We start from the raw sequence: 26,450 nt of genomic DNA, 5'->3' as shown, positions 1-26,450 counted from the left end.
GTGTGTCTGCTGTGCATTCACCCCTTAAAAGAAGATACAGGGAGAACTAAATCAAGCTACTGAAATCTATGTCCAGAGGCTGACAAAGCAGAGTTTCATAAAACAGATAAAAGCCAAATAATATATCAAAGCAGCTCTGTTCTTGCAAGCATTAGGAATAAGCCTGCATAATAAGTTTTCCATTTATAGACCTAACACACAATCCTGGCCTGTTCTAAAATAATGCCTTATCTGCTAAAATCAATCAACTCAGATGAGCTTGCTAACAGGTCAATCAGTACTGCTCACAAACTACATTTAGAGAAAATTTAACCAAATCCTAAAACATATCAGTTCAAAAGAAGGCTCCATGTGAATTTACATGCCAATGAAGGTTGCATTCTGAAAGCCCACGTGACAAACACCTTACAGAATGATTTCATGTGGCAGCCAATTATCTAAGTGTCATTAGACAGAGAGCTAGCATGTCTCCATACATTAACCTCATGTGCCCAGGTAATGCTTTTGGAGCAGAAGTGTGGTGACAAGTGACACTTATCAGAGACATGTATGAAACAAATTATAAAGCCAGTATCTTGTGGTGCATGTCTTCAATACTTTCCACACAAAGAAGGAATGATGGGATAGTGTCAGCTCTATGGAGGAAGAACTGTAGCAGTTTGGGTAGCTTGTTTAAGAAAGTATTTCCTCTTCAGTTTTGTTTTTAACTGATGTTACAGTTTTACTAACTTTCTGAAAGGTAGCCGATGCTGAAGGCACTGAAGTCCTTACAAACAGAGATGGATTTTCAAAAAGAAAAGGAGGACTTGTGGCACCTTAGAGACTAACAAATTTATTTGAGCATAGGCTTTCCTGAGCTACAGCTCACTTCATCGGATGCATTCAGTGGAAAATACAGTGGGGAGATTTATATACATAGGGAACATGAAACAATGGGTGTTACCATACACACTGTAACCAGAGTGATCACTTAAGGTGAGCTATTACCAGCAGGAGAGCGGGGGGGGGGGAGAGGGGGGAACGACCTTTTGTAGTGATAATCAAGGTGGGCCATTTCCAGCAGTTGACAAGAACTCCTGAGGAAGGGGGGGAGGGGAATAAACATGGGGAAATAGTTTTACTTTGTGTAATGACCCATCCACTCCCAGTCTCTATCCAAGCCTAAATTAATTGTATCCAGTTTGCAAATTAATTCCAATTCAGCAGTCTCTCCTTGGAGTCTGTTTTTGAAGTTTTTTTGTTGAAGAATTGCAACTTTTAGGCCTGTAATCGACTGACCAGAGAGACTGAAGTGTTCTCCAACTGGTTTTTGAATGTTATAATTCTTGACGTCTGATTTGTGTCCATTTATTCTTTTACGTAGAGACTGTCCAGTCTGACCAATGGACATGGCAGAAGGGCATTGCTGGCACATGATGGCATATATCACATTGGTAGATGTGCAGGTGAACGAGCCTTTAATAGTGTGGCTGATGTGATTAGGCCCTATGACGGTGTCCCCTGAATAGATATGTGGACACAGTTGGCAACGGGCTTTGTTGCAAGGATAGGTTCCTGGGTTACTGGTTCTGTTGTGTGGTGTGTGGTTGCTGGTGAGTATTTGCTTCTGGTTGGGGGGCTGTCTGTAAGCAAGGACTGGCCTGTCTCCCAAGATTTGTGAGAGTGATGGGTCATCCTTCAGGATAGGTTGTAGATCCTTGATGATGCGTTGGAGAGGTTTTTGTTGGAGGCTGAAGGTGACGGCTAGTGGCGTTATTTTCTTTGTTGGGCCTGTCCCGTAGTAGGTGACTTCTGGGTACTCTTCTGGGTCTGTCAATCTGTTTCTTCACTTCACCAGGTGGGTATTGTAGTTGTAAGAATGCTTGATAGAGATCTTGTAGGTGTTTGTCTCTGTCTGAGGGGTTGGAGCAAATGTGGTTGTATCGTAGAGCTTGGCTGTAGACGATGGATCGTGTGGTGTGGTCAGGGTGAAAGCTGGAGGCATGTAGGTAGGAATAGCGGTCAGTAGGTTTCCTGTATAGGGTGGTGTTTATGTGACCATCGCTTATTAGCACCATAGTGTTCAGGAAGTGGATCTCTTGTGTGGACTGGTCCAGGCTGAGGTTGATGGTGGGATGGAAATTGTTGAAATCATGGTGGAATTCCTCAAGGCCTTCTTTTCCATGGGTCCAGATGATGAAGATGTCATCAATGTAGCGCAAGTATAGTAGGGGCATTAGAGGACGAGAGCTAAGGAAGCGTTGTTCTAAGTCACCCATAAAAATGTTGGCATACCGTGGGGCCACACAGGTACCCATAGCAGTGCCGCTGACTTGACCGTATACATTGTCCCCAAGTGTGAAATAGTTATGGGTGAGGACAAAGTCACAAAGTTCAGTCACCAGGTTTGCCATGACATTATCGGGGATACTGTTCCTGACAGCCTGTAGTCCAATGTATTTCTGCTCACTGATGACTCATATAAATATATTTGGGCCACACTTGAGTCATCTTTAGTAGAAGTTTAGTGCCAACATATAGGGCTGGAAGTTAGGTCTGTGTAGGTCCCCAGAAAAGCTAGCTCACATTAAAAGAAAAGCCCCATGCTCACACTAAACTGAAAAGATGTGGGTAATACTACATATAACATTGATGGCTGATGAACCAGGTATTTTCTGCAGGGGAAAAGAAGAAAAAATGAAAGCTCTGCAACTGAAAATAAGCCATTTGAAAAACTCAACAGCTGGCACCTTTCTCCTGCACCACAGGAATACAATTATAGCAGGCTGACAGAGCAACAGCTCTTATTATATAACGTCCTCTCCCCTATTCGAGTGCAGATCTGTAAGCTGCTTTAAAAGTTATTTGCATATCTGATTTATGCTTCATCTCCTGTCTATCTGCACTATCCATTTCCAGTAGCTTCTATAGTACAGATTTTTTTTTAACAGTTAATTGTTTAAAACTAATATTAAAACAGACCCCCAAAAGAGTTAAACCATGGTAAGGGTAAATTAAATTAAAACAGGTTTCAGAGTAGCAGCCGTGTTAGTCTGTATTTGCAAAAAGAAAAGGAGTACTTGTGGCACCTTAGAGACTAACAAATTTATTTGAGCATAAGCTTTCGTGAGCTACAGCTCCTTTTCTTTTTTTAAATTAAAGCAGAAAAGGATAAAAGGGGCTCTGATTGCCTCTCAGATTGGCTACCTCCTTGGTTAGCCTCTGTGCCAGGGTGCTAACAACCCTCCCATTACACACGCCCTTGTTAGGGTCAGTGAGGCACAGAAGTACTAGTGTGTGGATGCCTGAGGCTACCCATTGCCAAAAATAGAAACATATTTTCTTTGTTAACCCCCCTTTGAGCCTTTAGCTCTAGAGCTCCTGGCATTAGCATCAAGGATCTCCAAGGTCGATAGCTGTGATATATTGTACTTGGAAAAGAGCAATTAAAATTGGACTGCAAAGTGGCTTAGAGATAAGAAGCAGAGGCTATTGGTAAAACAAAAATGTAAAGCCTGGAGAGAGACAAACTAGTTCACTATCATGCTCACTCTGGTTGACCTTATATTTAAATGGCTTTGAAAATGGCACAATTTCATGAGTTATTACATTTTCAGATGGTGTTAAATTAACATGCAGAGGCAGAAAATGCTATGGAATAAAGCAAATAAATCTGGAATTAGATGAGTTGATCAGACTCATAGGATAACGGTTCATGCAGCTACTGGAGATAAGATAATGAGGATTATAGTGAACAAAAAATCATCAGATTGTAGGTATTCTACAATGAAAGCCACTGGACAGGTCCTTGTAGCTACTGCAATATCTGCAGGGAACAAAGTACACTGCATCAGGAGGAATAACTGCAAATGACTTCACTAGAATACAAAATGAGTTCCACACAGAACATAAACCAGTGTACGCTAGTTAACACACTAACTGCATCTGCACGAGGCAATGGTTAAAAGACAAATATGTTCTGTCAACAAGGGACAAAGAACACACCTACAACACAACGAAAAGACCAAATCCTGGACGACCACAGTATCTAAAGGATAATGCAAAATGAGAAAAGGGCAGCAGTCAGCAGCCAAAATGTCTAGATTTTCTAAAAACATGGTATGCTGGCCATCGCTGACAGGGCACCGTTTCAAATTTGTTCTATAGGATGCTGGGCTCTTTTGCCTCTACCCCTCCCCACTGGAAGCGATGTTGGGGAGCTAGGGATTGAAATCCTTACTCCCTGAAATTGCTGATGCTATCTTACAGATTCCTATTTGGGAGAAGGGAAATTGGCCGACCTGTATATTTTGCAGGGATACACACTCTCTGTTCTGTGAATTGTTTAATCGGGTTTATATCTTGCTGATATATTCTGAGCAGCCCACCTTGAGCATAACTTCTCCTTTTGTAATTCTTTAAGTTCACTCTCCGTGATTTGAAATGGACTGGTCTCCGTAAGCCAAGTCTTATCCCAATCATCGGGTACAATAATGTTTCAAGAAAGTTTTTAAAAATGAGCTCTAGCTCACGAAAGCTTATGCTCAAATAAATTTGTTAGTCTCTAAGGTGCCACAAGTACTCCTTTTCTTTTTGTGAATACAAACTAACACGGCTGCTACTCTGAAACCTGCTTTTGAAAGACATTTTCCTAACACCGGAAAAAATGCAGTGAAGACCGTGATATAGGCCTCTGTGATCAAGGGTAATGAAGAAAAAAGACCTCCAAGACCGTAGGATCTGAAATGTATTTAAACACTTATTGCCAACAGAATTCTAGCACTGTTTCCATGACCAGTTTAGGCAGGGATTTTTTTCAATCTGAAAACTGTGTTAGAACTGTATTATAAAACTGCATTCTGGGCTATGGAGGCTAGTGGCTCTATAGCATGGCTTGGCTAGTGTGGTTCTTTTTTTTAAAAAAAAAAATGTATTTCTACTCTGGGGTTAGGGAAGCCATGGTAGAATTCTGTTAGCAACAACTGTATTTAGACATGGTTTTCAGCATGGGCAGGGCCTTCCTGTGATCTGTTAACAAGCAGGAAAGACGTATAAAACTGATAGATAGCTACCAGTAAGTTATTTGGGGGGCAGTTATGAAATTATGGACAGATGTTAACAAGGGAAAAAGCCTGAAAGTCACAAAGCCATATTAGCAATATTTCACTTTTATATTTAGTATCATTTGTATTCAGGACATAGGTCAGAAGATTAGAATACCCTTTCCCTTTCAAAGACTCTTAAACACAGGCCATCTGCAGTTTTATCTGAACTGCAGTAAAAGAAGAGGGATGATTAAGATTTGATATTTCTAGAGTACTGTAACCAGTAAACCTTTGCATAAGAGTCCTCATTCCTTGAGGCTTTTCTTTTGGATTTGCAAAGCCTAAAAAAAATGCACTCTTATCCCATGGGCCAATATAGTTTACTACTAGATATATAAAGAGCTGTCAAAACCACTAGTGAAGCATCTTTGACAAGAGCATCCTTACTGAATTGTAGGTTACCTATTAAATGGGCACTCTAGGCAGGTAGGCCTAAAATTAGATCTAGATTACCAGCCTTGTTTCTATCTAGGGGTCATGAACATGCAGAGAGAGTCCGTACACACGCACTCTGCACTGACCTCCTGCTGTCCACCTCCATTTCTGGGAGTAGGAGGCTGAATCCCAACTCCAGAGTCTAATATGCAGCACAAGTTTGTTATTTAAGTTGTCCTACAGCAAGATGCTGAAATATCGAGATTCCCTGGAAACAGTTTCCAATTTAGGAAGGGATGGATGAGCTCTTTACCTTTATGGGGCAGATAAATTGAGCTCTATGCTGTTCGCTGTGTGTAGGTCTTTTCATCAGAGGCCTTGTCTGCTCTATGAGGACACAAGAAATCCCAAGACACTTAAGATCAGGAACTTGCCCCTTGTTTTCCCTTCTCCCACTGTTATGCAATGCCATGTACACTGCCTGGCTGTTACCCTTCATCCCAGAGATGGCAGCATTTCTGTGGTGCTGCATGTATGTTTATGAAGTGCTGTGGAATGAACAAAACTATATATACAGATTAAGGCTGATTAAGGCAGATTAAGTTTTGTCCACAAAAATTGTTTTTCGATGCCAAACTGGGTTTTCAATTAAACAACATTTTTCATTAAAATTGTCTTCTTGCTGTAGAAAATTTTGATTTTTCAACAAAAGAAAGTGTAAAAAACAAAAAGATTTCAATTTTGGACCAAAAACGAAAAATATTTTAGCTGAATACCAAAATATCTCAGTTGGGACAGGATGCCATGCTATCTCACAGGCATTTTATTCTGGTTGCCTCATGTTTCCATTCTCCTATGTGGACCAGGCTTCCCAGCCAGACAATCTCCCATGATGCACCATGGTCACTAGACCAAAGCCAATGATGCACTGGCTCCCCTCACAGAGAGGGCAGTATGAAGCATCATGGAAGATGTAATCTGACCAGAGAGCCTGGCTGATAGAGGAGAACGGCAGTGTAAGGCACATGAACTACAATCCCCATGGAACACCACACCAGTATAGTAGAAGCCCCTTTATCTGACCCTCCATTATCTGGCTTTCCTTATTAACCGAACAACAAGTGCACACAGGTCCAGAAGCAGATGATCTCTCCTGTGGCAGCTAGATGGTGCTGCAGCCATTCTCCAGATTACCCAAATTTTTGATGATCCAATCAGGCCCTAGTCCCAATTAGATTGGATAAATGGAGTTCTGCTGTATTTCCAAATCAAACTACTTTGGGTTTTGGCCAGATTATTCAGTTTTCAATTTTTTGCTGAAAAGTTGGCTTTTTTCACAAAAAAATTCTTTGTGTGATTAGCTCTAACAAAGATACATTATTACCACAAGGCTAGAGCCTTCATTGTGCCTTGAATAATTAGTTACAGCACCAAACTGTATCAGCGAGAAAAGTAATAGTCTTGTTCCACCCAGTCATGGGATCCAGGAACATCTATCTACATTCTAATCCCGCTCTAAGATTGGCCTGCTGTGTGGTTTTGAGCTACTCTCACCCTCTGTAACTCAGTTTCCCTTTCTAAAAATGGGGATAATTACATATACCTATATCTCAGAGGCATTATGATATTTGTCTGGTGTTTTGGAAATATGAAGTGATATATAAGTATTAGATGTAAAACTCAATTATCCACATATCTCGGGGCACTGACATTTTTGGATAATGAGTGTATTGGACAAGTCAAATTTGTTTCTATATGAATTTCTGATTTGGGATACAACTACAGGATTGCTCCTCTCCAAGGGAAAGACGGTAGAGGGAAACTAACACTTAAACTGGTAAATAATGTGTGTGGGAGGGTGCGGGGAAGAGAGGTGTTAGATTTAAAAAAATATTGTCGATGAAACAGGTTGTTTAAAGAAATTATTTACTTTCTTCTAATATTTCTTTCAGAAGAAACGCAGGTAAAATTGATCTTCAACCCACAGAACTTGGCATCATAGAAGGTTAGGGTTGGAAGGGACCTCAGGAGGTCATCTAGTCCAACCCCCTGCTTGAAGCAGGACCAATCCCCAATTCTTGCCCCAGGTCCCTAAATGGCCCCCTCAAGGACTGAACTCACAACCCTGGGTTTAGCAGGCCAATGCTCAAACCACTGAGCTATCCCTCCCCCCAGTCAAACTTAACAATCAAGCCGGTGCTTCACAGAGTGTTTGACATAAACATGTATGTTTTGGCAGCAATTTTAACATGCATTACTAAATCAGAATTTGAAGATATCTAATCCAGCCTCGCACAAAACTGTCCCAAAAAATACACCTGTCCACAAACAAAATCTACTTGCCTGCTGTTTGTCACGATAAAAGAAAAAATAATGATATTTTACTTTTCTGCAAAAAAAAATCCAAACCTACTTATCATGGGGAAGCAGGTGAGCAGAATTTTGTAAGGCTGCCCTAATCAAATATATTGATACTTAAGTGGCATTATAAATCATAGGCCTGACATTCTTTCCCTTACAGAATAAGGACTGCAGTATCAGCATTTACTGTCTGCAGTCAGATCATATATTTCAAGCCGTTGCTCCAGAAATCCCTCGCCTCAGGAAATGGAAACTACAAGGATCTCTAGGGTGAGCTGTCAGTAAGGCACTCTCAGTGCTGGGGTCCTAGATTGTAAAACACCTGCTGGATGAGAATGAGTCTTAGTCTGCCCAGCTTCAGAGTCCAGTGCAAAACCTGCATTTTGGCAGAAGTTTCCTTGTAATAATTGACGGAAGGGAGGATAAAGGAAGGGGAAGAAAAAAGGAGGAAGAAGGGAAGAAAGGATGGTCAAGTTTAAGTGAAACCCTAGGATGGTAAGAGTGGAATCTAATTTGATGATCTTTATAATTGTGTTTTGCATCTATTGCAATTAGCAGTGTATAATTATCTTTGGTAGAGTTTCAATAGCTTTGTTTGTTGCGATTAATAGTTTAGGAGTGCAGTTCGCTGCCACTGCCTTTAAGAGGCTGATTTAAATGGAAGGACACCATCTAGCATCCCTGATTTGCAGACCAATGTTTCCTAGCTGATACCACACCTTCCCCCAGGCAGCATGCAAAATTTTAGACAGAACTGTAGTAGGATTCATAGTTTTGTGAATGAAAACTGGAAGGAACTTACAGATCAAGCTCTCCTCCATTACATAAACCGCTCACATTTCAGCCATAGTTTGTTTTGTTAGTCTACAGAACTCCTGTGCTATAGAAGATTCTTCCTGATTGCCATTAGAAGCAAAGGATAACCTCATGTCTGACTGAATAAAAAAAATAAGATAATGGTCCAAAGAAGCCTTGTTTGGACTAGAAATTTTAAATCACTTTCAAATTGTTATTTCTTATTCATTGGGTCTGACAAAGTATACTGTGAACAAATACAATTCTTTTAACAGTGATCCTTGTCCTGGAATCAAATATTTGAGTTCTCCCTGGACCATAAAATGTAAGGCAGGAGATCAGCATGCAGACGGGCTATTTGAATTCATTGGCAAGCAGCACTGAAAGACAATCTGAACTCGTTAGCAAATCTAGTTATTTTTCACCCGCTAGAATAAGTAATAATACTGAAAATTTAGATAAAATATGTTCTAACTACAATTGCACCAATTTACATCACTATACCCTATGTACTCTTACCTTTTCTTCTTGTACCTCAAACACAGCTTCTGGCACACTGCAAGCAAAGAGTGAGGTAGGCAAGTCACTTAAATCCATCATCTCTTCCAAATCATCTTCATTTTCTCCAAAGATCATTTCTTCTTCCTCTTCTTGGTCACTGCTGTAAATGTCTGTCTGGCTGTCACTCCAGGACTTCATAGTGTCTCTGAGCATTGTCCACTGAACACAACTCTTCTTTATGTGCCAGGACTTCTAGCAGGAATCTGTTGAGAGAAAATGGAGGATTACAAGTACTGAATTTACCAATAAATCACATTTTCCTGCTATAGTTATTCTTTGAGATGAATCACTTTATGCAGAAAAGAGAAATCAGTGTGAAGGCTGCCTATAGCCTACAGTACAGAACCACTTTATCTCATTCCTATAAACCTGAGACTCACCTGTTTGAGCTGTGAAAAGGAATGTAAGAAACCATCCATTCTAATAAATGTAAACAATTTTTGTCAGCGTAATAGAACATTAAAGTATTAGGAAACTGTTCTACAAGCTTTCCTCGATGCCATAATACTTTGCATTTAGATTGACATACTCATAGAAAAAAAATGCTAAGTATTTTATAAACAAGCTTCACCCAGCTAATGTGAGTTGTGCAGTCTTCGGATTTTACAGATGGAAAAAACATGCACACTGTAAAGTTAAGTGTCTTGCACAAGCTCCCTGCAACTCAGCAGCACAGCCAGGAACAAAACCCAATATTCCTGACTCCAAGCCCCTTTTTCTAACCGCTAGATCAACAGTGTCTTCCACAACAGACACTGTATGAATAGAAAAAAAAATATTCTAAGCTGTATGGGTAGTCTGCACAGTGCTATACATGCAATCCTCAATAAATGTGAGATGGAAACAAAATGCAATGCAAACAAGATATCATATAGGATACTAAACCATAGACCTTAGAATATGAACTATTTCTGCATAAGCAACTACACTTTATAGAACACATGTCAACTCTTGATAAAACACAGGAGCATTTTTGTGGTGAGAAAAAAGTAATTATCACATTACTATATTTTAATGTGTAATCTCTGGAAGAAGGGTGGGGAGTAAGTTGCGCAGAACACTGGAAAAACTAGCACCCAATGTATTTGTTTACTATCTGCAGTTGTTTGTTTTGAATATTTTATTTGCTTAACTAGCTTATTCCTTTGAAGCAGTCAGCTAAAAATGCCATTACCTTTAACCAGTATAGGTGTATGAGAAAAAAAATAAAATAAATCAATCCATGCTAACTTGTGTTTGTTTAAAGCAAGCCCTTAGGACAAAATTTGTGGAAATGAAGAAAAAAATTATTTGATACCCCCAGTTACTGATCTAAGTATTTATAAAGTGCTTCTGCACTGTAGTGCTGAGGCTCCATATTCATGTGATCACCACACTTGTAAATACACGAGGACATTTTTGAAACATATGTGGAAGTTGGCATTTCAGTTTACATCCCATGACCTAATGTAAACAAGCCTGTTCACACACAAGACATTCAGTAAATCAGTGCAATTTTGTGTGTAGATCTGACCTAACATGACCAGCAAAAGTGAGTTTTACACATTTTTTGAACAGACTATTTCAAACGCATTGATTATACAACACCAGGGGAAAGAGATGTCATGCCAGAATGTGCTTGTGTAACTGGTAAAGAATTCACTATTTTCTGAGGGCTAACTCATCTAAAAGTGAAGAAAAAAAAAGCATAAATATAGACTAAAAAAAAAAATACTGAGTGGTTTGGAAGCTCTGAATTTTAAGAGATACTTCCAGGCCAGTCAGTCAAGGGCATTAAGAGGGCCAGGGTACACAAAGTCAAACTGAGCCATGAGCAAATCGCACTGAAAATACTAGCTGCATTATTCATAGAATGACAAGGGGACTCACCCCTTTTACAAAAGGCTTAAACCACAGGGACTCTGCCCCTCAACGTTAACAATCTATCTGAAAAGTACTTTAGATGTGCAAAGGAGGAAAGAAAGGGTATTTGGCACAGAGAAATGGGACTTTGTAAGGGATGGCATAAAAGAAGGCATGACAACAGAAGATTTAAATGAATAATGAGGAAGAGGGGAGATAAGGTGACATATGGACAGACACACTAAATATGGCTGAGTTACTGAGAGCCTTGAAAAAGGTCAAGTAACTTGAACTTGACACAGAATCAAGCCAGTGAAGTTTGAGGGAAAGCAAAGAGGGTGATAAAGGAAAATTAACTAATTACTGTAACAGAGAATGCCTTCATTTTCTCTCTCAAAACCCCTCCCCCACATATCTTTAAACAGTAAAAACCATCACCAGTTAGGGTTGACAGGTGTCTTGGCAGCTCAGGTCAGCATGACGGGGTTGTTACAAGTCCGGTCAGTGGTGCAGCAGGGCTAAGGCAGGCTCCCCTGCCTGCCCTGGCTCCGCGTGGTTCCTGGAAGTGGCTGGCACTTCCCTCTGGTTCCTAGACAGAGGTGCAGCCATGTGGGCTCCGCGCTGCCCCCCCCTCCTCAAGTGCCGGTTCCACACCTCCCATTGGCTAAGAACCGCAGGCAACGTCTGCAGGCTGGGGAGGCACACAGAGCTGCCTGGACGCGCCTCCGCGAAGGAGCTGGAGGGAAATGCCGGCCGCTTCCAGAAACCACCTGAGGTAAGCGCAGCCCAGAGCCTGCACCCCGAACTTCCTCCAGCACCCCACCCCCACAGCCCCACCCCCAGCCAGAGCCCTCATCCCCCCTGTACCCCAGCCCAGAGCCCCCCCCCACACCCTGATCCCCACATTTATAGCCCCAGGCTAGAGCCCTCACACCCCCAGCCAGAGCCCTCATCCCCTCCCACACCCCAACCCTTTGCTCAGCCAGGTGAAAATGAGCAAGTGAGCAAGGGTGGGGGAGAGTGAGCGACAGAAGGGGGGGAATGGAGTGAGTCCAGGCGGGGCCTCGGAGAACGGGGTGTGGTAGGGGCAGGGCTTCAGGAAGGGGCAGGGCAGGGGGCTGGGTAAGGTTGTTCTGTTTTCTGCATTTGGAAAGTTGGCAACCCTAACCACAGTGAAAAGAAAGACTTCTTTACTCCAAGTGAGAAAGGCTTTTTTACTCCATGGATTATCAACATCAGAGTCCATTACAGCTCCTTCAAAATGGTTACATTCTACTATGTCATTTAAGGAGCTCTAATCTGCAGATTACTGACACTAAACAATACAATGACTGAAAAGCAGATGGAATATTTACATTTTTTCTCATGTAACTAAGACATAGTGAGCATGTATTTGTGTATGCTCAGCATATGGACATACTAAACTGGAAGGAAACACATGCAAAAGGCATGGGACTGAGGAACAGGAGACCTAGGTTCTACTCCTATATATGCTAACGCTCACTGTGTGACCTTAAGGGTGTGTCTACACAGCAAAGGAACACCAGCCACTGGCCTGTGCCAGCCGACTCAGGCTCACGGGGGTGTTTCACTGCTGTGTAGACTTCCAGGCTCAGGCTGGAGCCCCGGCTCTAGAACCCTGCAGGGTGTGAGGGTCCCAGAACTCTGTACTTCAGGTTCCCATTCTGTAAAATGTGGCTTTGTAGGGAAGTGGCTTTGAGATCATGCATGAAAAGTGCAATAAAAGAGCATATGTAAAAGATTTTATACAAAAGTAGTCATGGAACATATACAAGTGATTTAAAAAATAACTATAGTTGTTTTAAATTTAAAAACAAAAGTAAATATCTTTTTAAATCAAATCCTCGTTTTTTGTTTTCAATTTTAAATTACAGGCTCGCATCTGAAAGTATACAACTTCTCTTTCTGGCCAGGCTGAGAGTTTAAAAGGAGCATTGCTCTGGGAGCATTCACACTGAAACCTGAGACGACATCACCATATACTGCAAAATGAAAGATTTTGGAGAAAAGTAAGAGTATTGATTCCTGGATCTTATTACACACATGCACACACAGCTATCCGAAAAGTAGCTGACCACATTAAGATAGCATGTTACATTTACAATTTGATGCATATGCTGGGCTTGTGCAGTACAGCACTCTGTGCGCTAAAACTGTCAACACAGAATGGTCGAAAGAAAAGCGACCAGATCTGTGTGTCCTCAAGAGTCCAAGAAGAAAAACAAAAAAGAAGCCTACATGTTTGTTTGATTACATCAGTAGGATAAATTGAGTTTGTTAAAATATTCCACAAGGGTAATTCAAGCAAGCGGAAATTCGTTCTGCTCTCTGGTGGATTTGTTTCCTCCACAGAGGTAAGCAAAGTTGATATTTGACTGGTTGAATATTTGTAGGTCAACTGACCAACAACTACTGAAATATCTTTAACACACAAAGCTTCCACACGCACAATGCATTTTAGGAGTAACAGGTTTAAAAATAACTATTGTCTCTCTTGCAGAGACTCTGGATTTAAAAGAAAAGAACTGAGAGTCAGAAGGAGGGCAAGGTGCTAATAGAAAAGGAGTACTTGTGGCACCTTAGAGACTAACCAATTTATTTGAGCATAAGCTTTCGTGAGCTACAGTGAGCTAAGGTGCCACAAGTACTCCTTTTCTTTTTGAGAATACAGACTAACACAGCTGTTACTCTGAAAAAAGGTGCTAATAATGGTTAAACTACAAATTAGTACGAATACCTAGGGCAAGTCACTTCACTAATTGTGCTTCAGTCTCCCTAGCTGTAAGTGGAGATTAGTCTCATGACACAGTGGGGTTGTGAGACTAATCTATTAATGTTTGTAAACTACTATGAGATCTTTGAGTGGAAAGCACAAGAGAAATGTTAAGTACTTGAGAACAGATTTTTGCATATCATACATTATATAAAAATTTGAGCAATCAAATCATGTTTTGTTTCTAATATATGTGAAATGTAGTGTTTGCTATCTGACAAAACAAATTACAAAACTGTACTTATCAAAGTTACTTCATTCCATTTAAATCTGAAGTGATTTAGCATTATTTTACTAATCACAGCAAACTTGTTCATATAAAATCAATGTTGGTAAGTTTCATTATGTCTGAAATACAAACAGGAGTGACAAATTTAAAAACAAATGCCAAATATTTAGAAGTTATTCACTGAAAAACATTATTGTGTAGGCTACAGATCAACACTAGCCACCATCATCCCACTCCTGAGATTAACTGCAATTTAACGAGTAAGAGTGAGTTTTTCAGACTCATAGGCATAAATCCTGAACTGGAGAGAAGATGAAGTGAATGAAAAATCTCCTTGAATCAAAATCACCACCCTCACACACTTTCAATCCTTGTATTTTTTAGCCTTTACTTTAAGAGTCAGGAGCTGGTGTCAGAGTTTAATAATCAAGCAACTCTACATTCTAACAAAGTTAGTGAATAAAAAACAACTGGTATGACTGGTAAATAATAGGCATTTTAAATTGAATATAAAATAATTAATGTGTCATTCCTAGTAGTCAAGTGAAAAAAAAAAATCAGTGTACAGAAGCTGAAGGACATGCATTCCAAAAGAAACATTTAAACCAGATTGGGGAGTAGAGGGGAGAACCATCTACTCATGATTAAGCTGAATTCCAAAATTCCAACACAGACAAGTTTTAAAATCCTACAGGTTGGGTTTTATAACAGAAATACTGTCTACTCCTTCACAACACTGACATCATCAGGCGCTGCAATAATCAATTGTGACATTAACACACAATGAGGAAAAGTGTACTGTAACTAGGATACACAACAAATTGTTTAAAAGACAATCTACACTATGTAGACAATGCTTGTACACAGTAAAGCAACAAAGTAAAACAATGTAAATACAGATAGAATTTTAGGGTACAGTACAAAACAACGCACAGTAAAGTGGCTGAAGTATAGCATGAAGTGATTCAGCTAATATGATGCAGACGGAAGTAAAATGTAGTAGCTGAAAGAGGCTACAAGTCACAGTGACCTTGCATTGTACCTAAACTGGTCTAGTGAAGTTTAGCAATATCATATAATAAGTATCTTAGCATGGACACAAGAACCCATTTGTAAGTGTTTTCACATAACACGGTCATTTAGCACTGAACTCCTTAAACACGAACTAGTTCATCCTCACTCTGAGGTGAGGCAGACAATCATCATCCCTCTTTTGCAGATGGAAAAGAAAACACACACATGCAGAAGTTAAAATGAGTTGCCCAAGGCCAACACAGCTCAATATCAGAGCTGAGATTAGAGCCTTGGAGTTCCTGGTTTGTAGATGTGTGCTCAGCCTACTACATAATGATCACATTACCCCATTTATGGCATAAACACCCTTAACGTGAGGAAAATGCTGACTTTTGCTGAACATCAATTTAAGAAGTTATTAAATATATTAATGCTATATAGATATACATTACTACTGGAGAAAAGGGAAGCTGTTCGACTAAAGCACAGTAGGTAGATTCCAGTAGAGCTCTGCCTCTTGCTGAATTGAGGCGATGCCTTGTTACTCAACTTCTGTTACCTGGTTACACAGCTATAAAATAGAAAATTGCCACTTACCCACTGTTGTAAAGTACTCTAAGATCCTTGATTAAAAGTACCAAAAAAGGCCCTTATCCTGTAAAGACATGCACTCAACTTTACACACTGTGTAAACAAAACTTTACACACTGTGTAAACTCCACTTCAAGTGCAGCATTGCTATAAATGAACCTCAACATGTTGTGAATAGTTTGATTGCAGCAACAAAAATATTATACACCATTTTCTGGTTTGTGAAGTGACAATTTGGCACAGTACTAAATTATTCTGGGGTGATGGTAGCAGCTTACAAATTCTAGTGTCATGATGCAGATAACTAACTTCCCTCAAACTGACAAAAAATGAATCACCAGATACATAATTTTATACCTGAGTTAGGGTATAAAAGAGGAAGCCTGGGTAGCTGTAAGCAGCAGAAGAGACTGCAGCTGTTCCCTTCAACTACTGCAAGCAAGGTCTGCGTAAACGAGGGTTTAGTATCTACATCAGTGCCAATTCTAGCCAAAACTGAGTTTTAACAAATCTTTTCTTTGTGGCCAGATGAAATGAGCAGAAAACTCCTAGCAGCAAAGATCAGCAGTTCTGCATTATTTACACTACAACCTTCCTTGCAAGTGTAAAAAAATAATTGGAAAGGAAACCGTCAAGTAGTTTAGATCCACAGCTTGAACTATTTTTGTTTAAAAAAAAAAAGAACGCATCCCCTAATTCTAGTTATTAAATAACAAATCTACAACTCTTAATTTTTACAGGATATTTATTTTTGCAGACTTGCCAGAAATATCAGTACCTGAACACCATAGCTGGCATTGCAGCCACCATTAAACTCTATGAAGGGCTAATCACAAAGCCATGCAATGCTCCACTAAAATTAGAGTGGGATAGCCAAATAAAGTAATTGATGTACACATGGTATTTAAGAATTTATTATTACAAGCAGTGCAGAGAGAAGTCTACCTTCTAAAAGACTATATACAAATATTTTACAGCATCTTTTTGAGATACTAGTCACGACAGGAAAGAGGAGCACTGTGTAGTGAGTGAGTGGTACCAAAGCTCTAATACAGGCTTTGACCCTCATTCACTGTGTGACCTTGGGCAAAGAGAAACCTCTATCTAGGTATTTTTAATGGGCTCACCACTGTGAAGCACAAACTCTCTGCCTCAGTTTCTCTTCTATAAAAAGGGGATAATCTTACTTACCTCATGGGTTTGACACTTCATTTTTGTTTTTTTAATGATTTTTACCAGATTCTTGTTTTATAAAAGCTATTATTTGGTTTTTACCCATTTTCACCCAAATTTTGGTCAACTCAAGTATGTGAAAATATTGATTATGTTACAAAAATCCTATACATTAGGTAGATACATTAGGTAGATACATTTATGTTAATAATAAATTAGTTTAAGTGTAAATGCAAGAATGTATATTTGAGTAAGGCAATGTAATGGAAGATAACACACATGTATGTGTATGTCCATGCTTAACTCCTAAAAAAAAAAAAAAAAAGCTAGAACTCGCCAGACCTGGCTCCCTGTTCCAGAAGGAAAGATGGTGGCTCAGATTACCGAGCCACCATCTCTTCTTTCCAGAGCAGGGAGCCGGATCAGAAATACTTTTATTTTTCTCTGTTGTTGCTTTTTTTTTCTGTCCTTCCATCCCTCAATATTAACCCAGAAAATGACAGAAATGCATAATCAGATATCAGTATTCAATGCAGTTTGTGTGTAGTTAGGCATCCCAAACACAGTATCTTCCTTTAGCTAATGTATGTTCTTTGAATTCTCCCTCACGTTTTTAGATGCTTAAGTGATCTCATACACTAGGACTCCATCAATTCTGTGAACCAAACCAGGAGCCTTAGCCACTCAGTTGAACTTGACCCCTTATTAATTCCTGTATTCCAATGAGAAGTAGTATGATCTGGTTGGCACACTTAGATACCGAGGTAATATGCACTTTTAGAAATACTGACAAGGTGTTTTTTTTTTAAAAAAAAAAACTTTATACAGTCTTGTCAACAATGAGGATTTTGGGAAATTCTCCCCTATTGCTCAAGCAATAGAGAGAAAGAACAGGTGGTGACCATGTACCACCAATGCTTTTAATATTTTTTCTAGACCTGCTCTGAGCATTGTTAGATGAGACAGAACGGAAAGAACGCCAGCAGCAGGTGATTTACATTAGCATCTCCTGTCTCCTACCATTACTAGTGCAATGGTCAGAAAATTTCCAGAAGTCTTTAATGCTGACAAGGTCAAAACATTCATGGATGGCACTTTACAGACAGACATATCTGCTCCCAAAGTGTGTAGTCTAAGACCAATCTTGCCAACACAAACACATGTGTGACTTTACCTACTTGAGTAATCTCATTTAAGTCAATGTGTTTGCAAGATCAGCACCAAAGTTTAGAAATAACATGTTCTGTTATAACAAACAAGGGGAAATGAAGGCATTAAGAGTCAACTAAATGGTTAAGTAGGTTGCTTTGGTTCTCAGACCACAAGAGCATTTAAGATCATTTTAAAACATACAAACACAGGAAGCCGATGAAGTGAGCTGTAGCTCACGAAAGCTCATGCTCAAATAAATTGGTTAGTCTCTAAGGTGCCACAAGTCCTCCTTTTCTTTTTAGGAAGCCAAACAATACACTTAGAAAACAGCATACTGAACACGTGATGCCTAACCACGCCATGACTGTTGATAATAGGTTGTGTTCTATCACAGCGTACTGAACTGGAGATAAATAAATGTAACCTTAAAATGAAATGCCTATTTTTATGTCTCACATCATCGATTATAGCTGCAAACAGCAGCAAGTTCCGGATCTTCTGAAGTGCAGAAATTGCTTTGAAGCAAGAGCTTCTACACACAAAAGCAGCTTCGATTCTTGTAGGTCTGTCACCATGAGAGGTGATTTGATCATTCTTTTAAATTCTCGACACGCACAACTGAGTAGCGGAGCTCTAGGATTCCGTTTGGGCCGGAGACAGCCGAGCAATCAGTGCCTGCAGGCAGGCAGCAAACAGGCAAGCCATTCCCACGTGAAGGAGAGGCGCTTTGGGGGGTTAATCCACCATCACACGCCCCCAGAAGAGATCGGCAAGCTTCAGAAGTTGCCGGGGAAAACACAGCCACCGCTGCATCGGGTGGCCTCCAAACTTTGGGCGACTCGCAGCTCCTGCCCCCCCCAGCCCCTTTAACCCCCACCGCGCCAGCGCTGCTCGGGGCCAGGCAGGCGGGGGAGCCTCTCCCCGCTCCTCGAGCCCTACCCCCTTCACACCCGGGGCCTGCGGCCCGCCGCAGCCCGGAGGGACGGGTCGGGGCGACGGACACTCGGCCGAGCCAACCGCCCATCCCCGCCCTTGAGACGCGGCGGAGGCCGCCGCCGCAAACCACCAGCACGGGGCGGCTGCGAAACCCACCGCCGCCCCAGGGCGGCTGGCGAGCTGATCCCCCCCCCGCGCGCGCTCGCCCCCCCCCCCCACGGAGAGGCTCGAGGCGGCTCCCCCGGCGGGCCGTTGTGAGGGAAAGGAGGCGGGACGGGGCGGGCGGCGGCACAGAGAGAACATGGGGGGGCAGCTCGGTGTCCGCTCTGAGGACTCACCGTCCCCGCCTGGGGTTCCCGTCGACCGCCGCGCGGGGCCCGGCGCCCTCTGGGAGGAAGGCGGGCAGGACGAAAGACGGTTGGGGGGGAGCTGGCAGCGATGGCAGCAGCTGAGGGAAACGCCCCCCCCCCGTCCGGGCGCGCTCACTGTAGTTCTCTCTGGGGACGCGCGAGCGCGCGCGCGCTCCCATCCTCGCATCGCCACAGGGGTGGCGGGGGAGGGGAGGGAAGTGTGACCCGGATGGGAAGGGAGCGAGCGCGCGCGCGCGCGCGTGGGGGGCCCTGATGGTGATTCCTGCGCATGCGCCGGCTCTTGACGGCCCGCCGTCACCCGGTATTCGTCTGACTTTGGGGAGCCACTCGCGTGGGAAGGGGTGTGTGGGATGAGATGGAGCCCCGCCTCCCCGGGGTATCCTCTTGCGGGGGGGGGCTGGGTTCAGGGGGTATCCTCTTGGGGGGGGCAGTGTGAAGGAGGGGCTGGGTTAAAGGGGGCATTGCCTTGGGGGGTAATGTGGGGGAGGGGCTGGGCTAAAGGGGGCATTGCCTTGGGGGGTACTGTGGGGGAGGGGCTGGGCTAAAGGGGGCATTGCCTTGGGGGGTACTGTGGGGGAGGGGCTGGGTTAAAGGGGGCATTGCCTTGGGGGGTAATGTGGGGGAGGGGCTGGGCTAAAGGGGGCATTGTCTTAGGGGGGTAATGTGGGGGAGGGGCTGGGCTAAAGGGGGCATTGCCTTGGGGGGTAATGTGGGGGAGGGGCTGGGCTAAAGGGGGCATTGCTTTGGGGGGTACTGTGGGGGGAGGGGCTGGGCTAAAGGGGGCATTGCCTTAGGGGGTAACATGGGGGAGGGACTGGGGAGCTAGACATGTTAGAGAGGGCAGAGCCCTGGCTGGACTGATGGATGAAGCTGGGACAAGCTGAAGTTGTAGCAGCTCCCTCCTGGAAGGGCTGTGGGGTTCCCCATGTTGAGCCTGGGTCAGTGCTACGCACTGTTATTACTAAAGACGGGATACCCTGAGCTAGCAAACCCTTATAAATAATTCTAATGTACTCACTGCAGTGTTGTTGCAGCCTTTGGGACTCTACCACAGCGTGCGTACAGACACACAGGGAGATTTCTAGGCCCCCACCATATTCTGTGTATGCATAAACACCCCCCTCCCATATTCTGGATTCATGTACACACACAGGTTTCTCTCTCCCTCTAACTTGCTAATCCATTCGGACTTCTTCCCAGTTTCGTTTTTTAAATTTTTTATTTTTTGTATTTTTGTTACAGTACCGTCTAGAGGCCTCCACTAAAAACAGTATCAGGGGGTAGCCGTGTTAGTCTGTATCCACAAAAACAACAAGGAGTCCGGTGACACCTTAAAAACTAACAGATTTATTTGAGCATAAGCTTTCGTGGGTAAAAACCCCACTTCTTCAGATGCATGGAGTGAAAATTACAGATGCAGACATAAATATACTGACACATGAAGAGAAGGGAGTTACCTCACAAGTGGAGAACCACTGCTGACAGGGCCAATTCAATCTGGGTGGATGTAGTCCACTCCCAACAATAGATGAGGAGGTGTCCAGGAGAAGCAAAGCTGCTTCTGTAATAAGCCAGCCTCTCCCTGTCCCTATTCAAGCCCAAATTAATGGTGTTAAATTTGCAAATGAATTTTATTTCTGCTGTTTCTCTTTGAAGTCTGGTTTCAGAGTAGCAGCCGTGTTAGTCTGTATCCGCAAAAAGAAAAGGAGTACTTGTGGCACCTTAGAGACTAACAAATTTATTTGAGCATAAGCTTTCGTGAGCTACAGCTCACTTCATCTGAAGTTTTTTTGTTCAAGTATAGCTACTTTCAAATCTGTTATAGAATGTCCAGGAAGATTGAAGTGTTCTCCCACTGGCTTTTGAATGTTACCATTCCTGATGTCTGATTTGTGTCCATTTATTCTTTTACGTAGGGACTGTCCAGTTTGGCCAGTGTACATGGCAGAGGGGCATTGCTGGCACATGATGGCATATATCACATTAGTAGACGTGCAGGTGAATGATGGTGTAGCTGATGTGGTTGGGTCCTCTGATGGTGTTGCTAGAGTAGACATGGGGACAGACTAGGCAACGAGGTTTGCTACAGGGATTGGTTCCTGGGTTAGTGGTCCTGTGGTGTGGTGTGTAGTTGCTGGTGAGTATTTGCTTCAGGTTTGGGGGGCTGTCTGTAAGTAAGGATTGGCCTGTCTCCCAAGGTCTGGGAGAGTGAGAGATCATTTTCCAGGATAGGTTGTAGATCGTTGATAATGTGCTGGAGAGGTTTTAGCTGGGGGCTGTATGTGATGGCCAGTGGTGTTATGTTATTCTCCTTGTGGGGCCTGTCCTGTAGTAGGTGATTTTTGGGTACCTGTCTTGCTCTGTCAATCTGTTTCCTCATTTCCCCAGGTGGATATTGTAGTTTTAAGAATTCTTGATAAAGATCTTGTCGGTGTTTGTCTCTGTCTGAGGGATTAGAGCAAATTCGGTTGTATCTTAGGGCTTGGCTGTAGACAATGGATCATGTGCTGTGTCCTGGATGGAAGCTGGAGGCATGTAGGTAAGTATAGCGGTCAGTAGGTTTCTGGTATAGGGTGGTGTTTATGTGACCATCACTTATTAGCACCGTGGTGTCCAAGAAGTGGATCTCTTGTGTGGACTTGTCCAGGCTGAGGTTGATGGTGGGGTGGAAATTGTTGAAATCCAGGTGGAATTCTTCAAGGGCCTCCTTCCCGTGGGTCCATGCGGTGAAGATGTCATCAATGTAGCGCAAGTAGAGGATGGGTGCTAGGGGACGAGACCTGAGGAAGCGTTCTAAGTCAGCCATAAAAATGTTGGCATACTGTGGGGCCATGCGGGTATCCATAGCAGTGCCACTGACTTGCAGGTATAAATTGTCCCCAAATCTGAAATGGTTGTGTGTGAGGACAAAGTCACAAAGCTCAGCCACCAGGTGTGCCGTGGCCTCAGGTCACCATTACCCTAAGTGCTGTACACACATTGTGAGAGTCAGTCCCTGCCCATAGGACCTTACAATTTATATTAGGGCTGTCGATTAATCACAGTTAACCCATGCGATTAACTCAAAAAAATTAATTGCGATTTAAAAAATTAAATGCGATTAATCGCAGTTTTAATTGCGCTGTTAAACAATAGAAGACCAACTGAAATTTATTAAATATTTTTGATGTTTTTCTATAGTCTCATATATATTGTGTTGTACAATCTGTGTTGTAATTGAAATCAAAGTGTATATTATTTTTATTACAAATATTTGCACTGTAAAAATGATGAACAAAAAAATAATATTTTTCAATTCACCTCATACAAGAACTGTAGTGCAATCTTTGTCCTGAAAGTGCAATTTACAAATGTAGATTTTTTGTTGTTACATAACTGCACTCAAAAACAAAACAATGTAAAACTTCAGAGCCTACAAGTCCACTCAGTGCTACTTCTTGTTCAGCCAATCGCTAAGACAAACAAGTTTGTTTACATTTACTGGAGATAATGCTGCCCTCTTCTAATTTACAATGTCACCAGAAAGTGAGAACAGGCATTTGCATGGCACTTTTGTAGCCGGCACAGCATGGTATTTATGTGCCATTTGTATGCCCTTTCATGCTTCAGCCACCATTCCAGAGGACATGCTTCCATGCTGATGACACTTGTTAAAAAAATAATGTGTTAATTACATTTGTAACTGAACTCCTTGGGGGAGAATTATATGTCCCCTACTCTGTTTTACCTGCACTCTGCCATATATTTCATGTTATAGCAGTCTCAGATGATGATCCAGCACGTTGTTCATTTTAAGAACACTTTCACTGCAGATTTCACAAAATGCAAAGAAGGGACCAATGTGAGATTTCTAAAGATAACTACAGCACTCAACCCAAGGTTTAAGAATCTGAAGTGCCTTCCAAAATCTGAGAGGGATGAGGTGTGAAGCATGCTTTCAGAAGTCTTAAAAGAGCAACACTCCAATGCAGAAACCTGAACCACCAAAAAGAAAATCAACCTTCTGCTGGTGGTATGTGACTCAGATATTGAAAATGAACATGCATCGGTCCACACTGCTTTGGATTGTTATCGAGCAGAACCCGTCATCAGCATGGACGCATGTCCCCTGGAATGGTGGTTGAAACATGAAGGGACATGAATCTTTAGTGCATCTGGCACATAAATAACTTGCTGGCTATAACAATGCCATGTGAATGCCTGTTCTCACTTTCAGGTGACATTGTAAACAAGAAGCAGGCAGCATTATCTCCTGCAAATGTAAACAAACTTGTTTGTCTGAGCGATTGGCTGAACAAGAAGTCGGACTGAGTGGACTTGCAGGTTCTAAAATTGTACGTTTTATTTTTGAATGCAATTATTTTTGTACATAATTCTACATTTGTAAGTTCAACTTTCATGATAAAGAGATTGCACTACAGTACTTATATTAGGTGAACTGAAAAATACTATTTATTTTGTTTTTTTACAGTGTAAATACTTGTAATCAAAAATAAATATAAAGTGAGCATGGTACACTTTGTATTCTGTAAAAAGAAAAGGAGTACTTGTGGCACCTTAGAGACTAACCAATTTATTTGAGCATGAGCTTTCGTGAGCTACAGCTCACTTCATCGGATGAAGTGAGCTGTAGCTCACGAAAGCTCATGCTCAAATAAATTGGTTAGTCTCTAAGGTGCCACAAGTACTCCTTTTCTTTTTGCGAATACAGACTAACACGGCTGTTACTCTGAAACCTTTGTATTCTGTGTTGTAATTGAAATCAATATATTTGAAAATGTAGAAGACATCCAAAAATATTTAAATAAATGGTTTTCTATTATTAACAGTATGATTAATCGTGCAATTAATCATGATTAATTATTTTAATCACTTGACAGCCCTAATTTATATATCAGAAATTTCCTTCTTCCATTACATTCTATTTGAAATTACAATACAAATCTCAAGAAGCGGAGTCTACTACAGAAGTCTCCAGAATTTCTAAAAAGTAGTGTTACATTAAAACAAAAACATATTTTCCTCTGTTGCACGTATAACAGTTAACCTACATTTTAGCTGGAAATGGACAAAACTGGAAAAGAATTATATGAAATAGGGTTCCACAATGTTTATATGACATGTTGCTAGTATTGTATTAATTATGATGTTCATCCATACTAACACAGCTAAAAGTTCAAAATAAAATTTTCATTTTGTCCCCTCACTTACATTTTTTAGGTAGGGGTTGGGAACAAATGGCAGAATAAGAGAGGGACCTGCAGGAATTAATATTTCATCTATCACAAAGTAAAAGCAATTAATCCAGTGATGAGATTATTTGCCTAACCCCCTAGCTGCCCAAACTTTGTGATATATTTGCATATGGTTACCTAAGTTTATATCCAAACCAAGCGCCTACAAACATTTGCCTGTACTTTTATATTCCATGAGAGGCAAATAAAAATTGCTGTTTGATTTCACCAATGCTAAAAACCTTTTGTTGATCATTTTTGTCCTCACTCTGCAGCTATGGGGAGAGGGCTGCTGCAGGCCAGGATCTCAATTTAACATGCTGTACTTACCCTGGTTTAAATGCTTTCTTCTAAAATTTACCTATGGCCAAGGAAGGGCAGAAAAGAACGTTAGTCTCATCTCCCCTAGTAGCTTTCCCATTTACATCTGTTCAAAGAAAGGCTCTCCTGTAATGGAAGGAAGGAAGATAAACAAAGCATTCTCAGAAAGGCATTCTTAATTTCACTTCTGTAGGCAAGGAATTCTGCCATTTAAATACAGCAACAGAGGCAATATGTAGTTATCCTTTATTATCATATCCTTTATGGCTGCGATCAAATGCTGTATCAATTTACTATGTGATACTTCCTCTCTTAGAGCCAATAATATATTCTGTCCTTGTATAGGGACTGTAATAAATCTAATAGTTCTTTTTCATCTCTATCAACTGATTCTGCAGGGGCATATTTATATAGTTCCTTTGACCCTAAAACACAAATTGATTACAATCTCTGTAATACAAATAATTTCACCTAATGATGAAATGCAGCCACTTCAGAATGCAATTCAGTAACTGTTTGACAATGTACTACAGCAAAATTCTACTGAACAATGGAAGGTTTTGTTTCCAGCTGAAACCTTAATTGAATTGGCCTCATTAGCACTGACCCCCCACTTGGTAAAGCAACTCCCATCTTTTCATATATATACTGCTTACTGTATTTTTCACTCCATGCATCTGATGAAGTGGGTTATAGCCCACGAAAGCTTATGTCCAAATAAATTTGTTAGTCTCTAAGGGCCACAAGGACTCCTCGTTGTTTTTGCTGATACAGACTAACACTCTGAAATCTGTGGGGAATGTTGCCAGTGTCCCTGTACTATATGTTTTAATATTTTCACTTTCATATTTTACAATGTAGTATGTAGTGACTCCTGTTAAAAGCCTTTTCAACACCAGGACATATGGCTTCCAGTGCTTTTTCCACTTGTATATGGGTCCCCAGTGTATACATTTAATTAAGAGTATTCTCAGGGTTATCTTCTGCTTATCCCTGTGGAATACGGTCCCCATATGGTCAGTATCAATTAGGTTGGCAAGCATTCAATTAAGATTTATTGCCCGTATTCTAAATTTATAATCTCTATTTCATAAAGGCAGTGATAGGAAATGCTGATACATTTTCAAATCCCTCTGGACTTGAAAGCAAAGACATGCATCTCCAGTGCTCCCAGTCATCACAGCAGGGTAATGGATGGGTAGCACCTCAGAGAGAAGAGTGCCACTTCCTTAATCCTAGTATTGCCAACCCCAAGCACTCAAAAAATCATGAGTCAGGCCCCCAAAATCATGAGATTTTAAAAAAATAAATAAAGGGTCAAGAACCAGAAGCTAAATATAACTCTAAAGTACGCTTGAGTCACATTTTCAAGCTTTTCTCTGAAATCACGAGGGCTAGATTTTTTAAAAAAATGTAAACTAACTTTCTTATGTAATTTCATGAATCCAGGAGATGGGGCTTTCCAGCTAAATAATTCCAACCAACACCAAATATTGTGAGACTTGGCAACACTGCAATTCCCAACCCAGTCTCAGTGCCATGGATTTCCCTGTAAGTCACCCATCCAAAAGCAGACTTTGTTCTCTTTGAATGTATGTATCATTCATTGCTTATAAT

The 26,450-nt window shown here is 41.4% G+C and overlaps 2 protein-coding genes across 6 annotated transcripts in view; one reads left to right on the top strand and one right to left on the bottom strand.

Annotated features, from left to right (window-relative positions):
- LOC140900304 (calcipressin-3) overlaps positions 1–19,450 on the bottom strand; it is an 81,545-nt gene extending 62,095 nt beyond the window's left edge. Inside the window, exons 1-2 of the mRNA XM_073317407.2 lie at positions 19,246–19,450; positions 9,135–9,379 (exon numbers count right to left, since the gene is read on the bottom strand). Coding sequence (XP_073173508.1) covers positions 9,135–9,329 — 195 coding nt within the window. The 5' untranslated portion in view covers positions 9,330–9,379; positions 19,246–19,450. The remainder of the gene's footprint in view (positions 1–9,134; positions 9,380–19,245) is intronic.
- A 44-nt stretch (positions 19,451–19,494) lies between these two features.
- STPG1 (sperm tail PG-rich repeat containing 1) overlaps positions 19,495–26,450 on the top strand; it is a 46,953-nt gene continuing 39,997 nt past the window's right edge. For 2 of the 5 annotated variants that reach the window (XM_078849414.1, XM_073317403.1), the window contains exons 1-2: positions 19,495–19,579; positions 26,283–26,384. The gene's annotated coding sequence lies outside the window, so the exon portion shown is untranslated. Of the gene's footprint in view, positions 19,580–26,282; positions 26,426–26,450 lie in introns of all 5 variants that reach the window. The other 3 variants (XM_078849413.1, XM_078849412.1, XM_078849415.1) reach the window with 2 other exon arrangements.

The sequence above is a fragment of the Lepidochelys kempii genome, chromosome 19, assembly GCF_965140285.1.
Source record: "Lepidochelys kempii isolate rLepKem1 chromosome 19, rLepKem1.hap1, whole genome shotgun sequence".
Taxonomy (NCBI): Eukaryota; Metazoa; Chordata; order Testudines; family Cheloniidae; genus Lepidochelys; species Lepidochelys kempii.
Note: the sequence above shows the minus strand (reverse complement) of the source record. Positions and strands in the feature narration are given on the sequence as shown.